This window comes from Phytophthora infestans, genomic scaffold, assembly GCF_000142945.1.
Source record: "Phytophthora infestans T30-4 supercont1.7 genomic scaffold, whole genome shotgun sequence".
Taxonomy (NCBI): Eukaryota; Oomycota; class Peronosporomycetes; order Peronosporales; family Peronosporaceae; genus Phytophthora; species Phytophthora infestans.
In genome coordinates, this window is record NW_003303752.1 from 2,807,921 (window position 1) to 2,816,052 (window position 8,132).

Consider the following 8,132-nt stretch of genomic DNA (forward strand, 5'->3'; position numbering starts at 1 on the left):
CTCTGCTGAGCTTAGACTATTACCCGATGGCTTTTAAGGAAGCAAGTCACGGGATAATTGTACGTCCATTTGATCTCATAAATATTTTGTCTAACATCTCAACGATTCAGTGGAACTGCCGCAGCCTCGAGATCATGTGCCGGTGTAGTGGTTATAGTAGCGGCGGTGGCAGTAGGGCCCTGTCGACGACCACGACGACGTGGTAAATGATCACCGTAAGAACGCGAGCCTAAAGCTTGTTGCTCATTCAGCACAGCGCAGATTCCCGGCTGCAATATGGTTGCATAATGATTAAAAACAGCAACAAAAAAAAAGCGGTATCGTTGACGGACGTACCCAACGCCATCGAATAACCATTGAGATCGCCACCGCCAACGCAATAACAGTAGCAGCTACCGTGATAGTAAAGCAGTCTCCATTGTCGAAGCGAAGGTAATACCTTTGCCACAAAAGCAACGAGGCAGAGCACAGGACCCCTGCATTACATAACCATGACTTAACCTGCTAGAAGACTGATACATGCAACGTCAGTTGCAATACACCGTACCAGCGACGAACAGCAAAATGCCAGGCATCATCCCGATCCAGAAGATCCTCTCTCTCGTCGGATTACCCAGTTGCAGGTACACCGCGAACAGTGTACCCAGCAGAGCGCAACCGAGTGCCACCGATAATATCCAAATCATCAGCGTAGGTATCAGCTCCCCACTATGACGATGACAAAGCACCGCTCCATCCTGCATGTCCACGACTGTCGTGGTCAGATTCGTCCCGGGGCTACCAAATGTCACGAAGTATTCACGAAAAATTCAGAGCGCCATCCAAAACTCGACAAGTACCAATAACAATACAAACTAGGTCCTTACACGTTCATCTCGAACGAGTCGTCAGAGCAGAACTTATCCCACGACTTGGAGTCTGTAGACCCTCCACCCACAACGTAGACCCGCTTTAGCGACGCATGAACCTCCGGGTCTCCGCTAAACTCCAGCCAATGACGCCGCAGTAGCGCAAAGAAGAGAAACGTGCAGACAGCCATGCACAGCAGGATCTGGTTAGCGTTCGGCAGGCCGAACTGCCGGTGGTGGCGGCGCCTCATCCTGCGTATTGATCGAGGTCTCAATACCGCTGTGACATCGATAGTATTTAATAAAAGTAAAAGTAATTACCTAGCCCTAATTCTAAAAATGGACTAAAACGTGGGTAAACGCAAGCTGCTCTTCAAATTTGTGAAGAAAAATGTCACAGAGGAGGTTAAAATATCACGTAATTCTGACTATAATACCTAGCAAGTATCCTCTAAAGTCCTCTAAAAAGTAGCCCAAGACCTTCAGGAAAACTATCTGCATACTTCGTGCCCTGAAAGAAGTATCTTATTCCTGACGAACTTATTCGACGCGACTAAACTCGGTCGTGTTGGTGCTTGGACGGTAGAACACGAACGAGTAGTCAGCATGGAATGGCCCAGGATGGAAGACACCAATGGACGAGTATCCAAGCTGGTATTGCTCGGTCGAGTCGCCCAAGATGAGCACATCTGGAGCGGGGAAGAGCTGAAGCGACGAATCAAAGTCCCAATTGATCGGGTTCGCCATCAGTGGCAGCGGACACAAATGCGCTTGGTCGATTACAGTCTTGGCCAGCTGAAAAAAAAATAAAGTCAGCACCAAAATCTCAACGACCTTATAATGAACAGCACTGCACCGTACATGCTTGGAGATATCCGTTTGAGAGACAGAGTGGACCGTTTCACCATCTTCGTCCATCGCTTCTCCTTGTTCACTTGGCGTCGGTGGCAGGATAGCATGTCGTTGCATCTTTTGTTGGAGATCATCGCGGAAGATCACAATGTCCTGCGTGTAGTAGCGGATCCGGCATGGATTGGTGCTGCAAGTGACGTTCGGAACCTTGCGGATGAGTTCGCGAGTGCACAGATCAGGTAGCTAGTCACAATAAGCATACAGTATTAGCTTTTCGACAACATACTCAATCAGTTTCTATCGTTCTTACAGGGTGGCGCGGGAATGCACGCGACGATCCCGGGTCGTTCGGTCCCGGTACCAGGATGAAGCGTGAGTTTTCAGCGATGCCAGGGTACTTCAGAATGAGACTCCCGAGCTCCTCCAAGTACTCACGCAAATCTTGCAACGAGTTGGATCCTGCACCTCCCCCAATCGACGTGGACATGAAGTCACCCATGAGGATGAAAAGCGTGGGCTGCACACTCTCTAGACCTTGGAAAAGCTCATCCAGCTTGCTCATGACTAGAGGATCGTCCAGATGAACGTCCGACAACACAATGAACGCGGCGTGATGGTCGCTGGCTTCCAGTTCTCGGATCTGTTCCCGTTGCTGCGCTGACACCTCCACACCCAGCGGGTCAATGCCTCCCAAGACTTCCAAAGACGCTTCTTTGGTCTCTGGAGGAGGGAACCCCATCGACTAGACGCCATCAACATCATTAATTACAAAGTCAAGGCCAATTCTCGTCTTAAAATCCGTACCTGAACATGAAGCACGTCATCAATGACTTCACCTTCCACTAATACAACACAATTGATCGTAAAGAGACCGTCCGTGTATGCTGCATTGGTCAGGTCGATAATGATCCGCGACGTGAAGTCTTCCAAGTAAAATCTCTTGCGTTCATCCTGCCCCAACATGCCAATGACGCGTCGTACTCCACTCACACCCAGTAGTGATTCGATCCGCGATAGCTACACAACACAATACTCGAATCAACATAGAAATTTTGTATCCAGACCAGTAATTTCAGCCCCCTACCTCCATGTACTCGATGGTGTTTGCCACTGCAGCTGATAGCGGTGCAAACAGTCGATTCCGCTTGACACGGAGATCCACCGACATGAATCTGTTCCTCAGGAGCTGGATTCTCGCCTCTGGTCCAGCGTGGAGACGGCGGTGGGTATCTGCTCTCAGGTCGTACGAGTTGTTGTGCATGTTGAAGTGTAGTCGCGGTGTGTCGAAGGCACCAAACACTTGGATCTGCTCGTAGTCATTCTCAGCAGATACGGCCAATAGAGTGTCCAAAGCGCTCTCCAGAGCCTCAAGCGTCACCACAGACGACGTCACTGAGCAGTACGCAAAAGTAGTAGATTTCAGTCAGTTTAAGCGTGTTTGAAAATGTTCTGAAGTGTGTACGCACTTTTGCTGCGGTCGATGTTATTCTTGATGGCGTAAATGACATCTTCGAGCTGTAATGATGCCTCACTGAGCGCAAATGCGAAAACTGTGTGAGTGAGGAACGAGAGATCATCGAGGGAATCGTCTGAAGCCGCTACTGGACGACTGGTGGCATAAATTAGACGAGCAATATTGCAAGACGCATACGCACTTGTTGAGCTCTTCAGTGAGGCGCCTTAGCGCATCTGCATGGAGCGAAAGGCCCTGCAACTTGCAGGCGCGCAAAACTCGCTTAGACGCCATACTTTTCCCGCGGTTATCTCAAAGTTAGAAACGCATATGTACCAATCAATTGGTACAGCACAAAGACCCAATATATGGCTACATTTGCACGAACACCTGTCTACACATGCAGTCTATGGTCGACTCGACCGATTGTAGAAGACATTTCTTGTCCAAAATGCCAAAACTTGGAAAACGGACACAATAGGTCACCATCTAGTACGTCTGATTGCCACCTTGACCAAGTCCCAGCACGTAGCTCATGCCCTGTGCGTCACGCACAGCAGACGAATCTCCCGACGCTGCCGACACGCGTGAAAAGGTGCTCCAGCATTGTGCACTCTGCGGTCTTGCACTCAGTCTGCACAAGAGAAACGTACACAAAAAACGTTAGTTTACATACCAGCACGAGAGCGAGTTACTTTTTTTTTCGGATCCTGTACCGTTCGTTGAGGAGAAGCTTGGCAAGCCTCAGGTCATCGCACTTGCTTGCACTGTCACGATAACACACAGAACTTATTAAGTTATTCTGGGAGGTGAGACAGAGGTAGTCGTACCACTCGATGAGGAGTTGTTCTACCACGTCTTGGTCTACATCTGTCCCACCAAGAAGTCCAAGCTTTCCGCGCACCGGCAACAGAGCTTCAGTTGCGTCTTTAAACCGCGTCTAAATAACAACAAAGAGTTAGAAACGAACTCTCATTTTCTTTAACACCATTCAGTTACGAACCTCTGCATACGCTTGAAAGCCTCGGCAAACACTCTTGTATACTTCTTCCAGCTCACCTTGAACATGTTGATAGAAATTGTGAGTTCCCGTTGTAAAATTGTCAGTGCTTCCGATTCAACATTTACCTGGAGTAGGAGGATAGCTGAACTGGAGCGGAGTCACACCCAGTTGAGTCTCTAGACGGTTAGTGTCAACGGCAGTCTCCGCAGTCAGCATCTCTATTGAAGGTGTAGCGCCGGACGGAACGCATGCCAAAATACTCTGCTCATGCAGAAAAAAATGCGTTAGATGCAATACTGGCATGATACACACTATCGAATGCTTACGTATCGAAGTACCCTCGCAAGAGGGTGCAGACGTGCTGTCGACACTTCGTTTGTCTCCAAGTCTGAAGGTGACAGCACAGCAGACCAGTTTTGAAGAAGCTGGTTGCCTAATTCTGTCGTATCTTGGCCTGCAAAGCGCAATCTCCAGTAGAGCTGAGTGGCGTCGCAAAGCGTGGATACTGCGTGAGGAGCACCATCAGGGTGGTAGGGAAAAATATTGACCTCTAGCATCTTGTCGATGCGATCATAATGTCCCAGATCCAGCATGTAGAGCGCCCACTGGAAATACAGATGCCGTTCCAGTGGCCCACCGTTGTCAAAGCCTTCCTTGTGTTGGTTTGCGTAGCTTGCTCCGTGGTTAGCGTTGCCTCGTGCTTCCAGCACGTGCAGCATGGTGTGTACTACGACCAAACACAGCGACAACCAAGTACTATTAGCACACCTCCAGCAGTATTGACAGTCATCACTTACAGGCCCAACGATCGTTTCCATTCATGGACAGCGTCTTCTCCGCCAGGGCCTCCGCGGCATCCAGCCGCCCCGCAGCCTGCATTCCGTACGCCTGCATGCCTAGCAGAAGGCTGTACCCATTGTCGTTCGGCGACCAAGACGGCAGTCTACGTGTCACTGTTGCTAGCATGTTTTTATAGTCACTTAAAAGCACAACGTTACTAAATAATCACCAAGTTCCACTCTAATACTCTATCACCTCCGACTTACCCAAGGAAAAGGTAAATATCATAGCAGCAGCGCAACGCCAATAGGTCTCTGTGGTCGTGCAGCAAGATTGTCTCGTACACAGCAGCAGCCTCATGATGACGACCGTGAACCATCGCGTCCAGCGCCTGCACGTGCATCTTCTCGCTCACCGTTGTTTCTCCTGCAGATTTCCACTCACTTTCAGTCCTATTGCAGCATTTCTAAAAGCATTTATAGCGTTTTTATTGCCACCTTGTTGGACAATTTTCGTTGCAACGTGGAGTCTGGTCGTTGCATCCAGCGCGTCTTGGTGCATGAGCGAAGCGAGGCACTGGCTGGTGCCTACCAGCACGTGGCCCATGAGAAACGGGGCGTCATCTTCCAGTATCTGCTGCAGCATGAACTTGGGGTGCGAGTTCATGCTCACATACTGCCTCTTAGTTAGAAACACTATAGAAATCCCATGACATAACCAAAACGGAAGTACGTACGTCTAGCAGTGCCAGGTCGTACGCCTGCTGCTTGCTCGTGCTGCGGTTCAGCGACGTGTTGCGCGCGCCCTCGAACTCGCCGATGCCGAAGATTGAGCTCAGCAACGACATGGAGCGCGTCGAGCGCCCACGCAGTAGCGGCGCAACTCCGCAGCGAAGCATGGCGTCAAAAAGTTGCTGATTTTGTGAGGTGAAAATGATGCGTACCCGAATATTGGTACAACTGCTGCTGCTGTTGCCTTTTTTGGTGAGTCAGCTCATGAATCGCCTCCAAATTTTAATTTCTTATAAAAAAGTTGCATCTGGATGACGAACGGAAAGCAATACGATTGCATTTCCATTTTATTTAATGACCGCAAATTTGGTTTCATCACGCTACAAAACACGAAACTTTTTGCACAACTAGCGGCGCTTTCTTTCGCGCCGTTCACTAACACGGAAAACGTCTCTCGGACAGCTTTTGGACAGGGACGGAAATCTTCTTCACATCATGTGCATGTTGGGCCAGGACTGCACGTTGGTACCGCCGCTCTGGGCCTGGCTAGTTGATGCAGCTTTTGCCTCGGAAGACATATTCTCCAAGAGATCGTCCCACGGCGCTGCCTGGCTCGAGGCACTGGCGTGATAAGGCTCACTGGCTCGTGGAAAGGCTGCTGGCGTAAATCCACCCCTTTGCTCCTGACCGGCGCCTTCATGGGCTGCGAGGCCTGGGATCATTTGCAGTTGCTGCTGTTGCTGATGTTGCAGCACGTTGGCATATCCCATTCCTGATTTGTCCGACTTGACGGAAAAATTCGATGGACGCAGATACGGCTCAGACGAGTACTGTTGTTGCTGCTGGCTGTAATCAAAAGCGGAGCTTGATGACGCCGGCGGCGAGAGGCGGCCGAATTGTGGGTACTGAGAATGGTCCATCGGCGGAGGTTGGAGGCCAAAGCGGTTCACTTCCGCGTTCGCCTCCGGCGTGCGCATCTTCTTCACGGGACGCAGCGGCTGCTGCTCGGGGTGCTGTAGAAGTGCTGGAATAGACGGTCCAGTCTCCTGCTGGTTTTGGCCCAGCATAGAGGAAGAATACAAAGGCGTGGTGGTGGAGCTCCACGACACCGAGACGACGTTGTTGTCAGCTGGCGTCGATCCCAAAATTGACGGCATTGGCGTAATACTGGCCGTGTTCGCTGGAGACGGATGGTGGTTCCATGCCAATAGCTCATCGAATTGTCCATTACGGAGTAGTTGCATCGCGCGTTTGCGTTTCTTGGCATCGGACATATCCAGCCCCATAACGGGCTGGCCGACTAGCACCGCGAATTTCAAAAAGTTGCTCACCCAAAACTGCTGAACCGCGAGACGCAAATTCTGTGTCTCGACTAAAGCGCCATCATCCGTGTTGTTCTCACGTCGGAATTGGTCCACCAGCTCCTGTCGGAAGATCTGCTCCAAGTTGGAAAGCTCGCGCTGTCTCCGCGCGTGGTCCATTGGGTCGAATTGCAGCGCCTTATCGCCCTTACCGGGCTTTGTCACCCTAAATGTTCGTTTACCCAGCGCATTCTTCTGGAACTTCTTGGACAATCGCATAGTCGAACAGTTAAGCATTTTGGCTAGCACCAGTCGAATGGGTGTACCGTGTGCCAGCGGCAACGCCTGTCGGTCGAACTCACGGAGAATGCCATCAATGAACTTCTCCTCGGGACGAGTCCACTTACCACTGCGTGGTTCGAGTGGCATCATCATGTTAATGGACGGTAAGATCGCCACCTGATCTAGAGGAGCCGCGCAGGCCGGACAAGCGTCCATCGGCCACACGTGAACGCAGCGCGAATGAAAGGTGTGATTACAATTCGGAGCTACGAGAACAGGGTCTGGGTACTGACATACATCGCACATGCGTTCCATTGGCATGGGGGGCCCTGTACGGACCTCAGACGCGGTTTGAATGCGGTAGTCCGTAGGCTGTTGGTAAGCCGCGATGGGCTTGTGTTCCATCGGAGATTCGGCATAGGGGAACTGGGAGATGGCGACGGGCGTACGGTTAGGCTGGTAATACGTTTGCTGCGGTGTGAACTGCTGTGGTAGCTGCGACTGCTGGTAGTTGGCAGGGGCCTCGAGCGTCGGCCGCATACTCGGGGCCGGCAGGCGGTCGCCCCCACCGGTTTGCTGGCTGTACTGGTTGCTGTACTCGTAGTTAAATTCGGGCTGCTGGTGCCCACCACTTGGCTGCATCCTTGAATTCTTGAAGACTGACTCAAAGACTGGAGCTCGAACCTCACAAATCATAAACACTGAGGGGGAGGGACGGAGAGTAAACGACCTGAACTGGCAGCTGTAGGTCGATGCGATTCAAACTTGACTAACGCCGCGTGTTCCAACGGTACGCAGCTTTTGAGCAGTAATGTATGAATTCGAGAGTGAGCTCAAGTGGGCACGTCCTCGATGGGGAGGAGCTGAGTGGTGGCAGTATCA

At 51.0% G+C, this 8,132-nt stretch overlaps 3 protein-coding genes across 3 annotated transcripts; all 3 read right to left on the reverse strand.

Moving 5' to 3' along the window:
- Positions 1–98: 98 nt before the first annotated feature.
- Positions 99–1,121, reverse strand: PITG_05368 (uncharacterized protein; the record flags this gene model as incomplete). Its single annotated transcript, XM_002998977.1, has 4 exons — positions 99–269; positions 337–476; positions 548–777; positions 867–1,121. The coding sequence occupies 4 exons, from the start codon at positions 1,097–1,099 to the stop codon at positions 99–101; spliced, it is 774 nt and encodes a 257-aa protein (XP_002999023.1).
- A 126-nt stretch (positions 1,122–1,247) lies between these two features.
- On the reverse strand, positions 1,248–5,834 carry PITG_05369 (DNA polymerase epsilon subunit, putative; the record flags this gene model as incomplete). Its single annotated transcript, XM_002998978.1, has 13 exons — positions 1,248–1,643; positions 1,710–1,943; positions 2,011–2,442; positions 2,505–2,717; positions 2,785–3,092; positions 3,167–3,289; positions 3,663–3,787; positions 3,870–4,093; positions 4,495–4,883; positions 4,954–5,099; positions 5,203–5,362; positions 5,434–5,611; positions 5,673–5,834. The coding sequence occupies 13 exons, from the start codon at positions 5,832–5,834 to the stop codon at positions 1,389–1,391; spliced, it is 2,949 nt and encodes a 982-aa protein (XP_002999024.1).
- A 240-nt stretch (positions 5,835–6,074) lies between these two features.
- Positions 6,075–7,946, reverse strand: PITG_05370 (uncharacterized protein; the record flags this gene model as incomplete). The annotated part of the gene is made up of 3 exons (XM_002998979.1): positions 6,075–6,102; positions 6,160–6,765; positions 6,820–7,946. The coding sequence occupies 3 exons, from the start codon at positions 7,944–7,946 to the stop codon at positions 6,075–6,077; spliced, it is 1,761 nt and encodes a 586-aa protein (XP_002999025.1).
- Between the last annotated feature and the right edge of the window lie 186 nt (positions 7,947–8,132).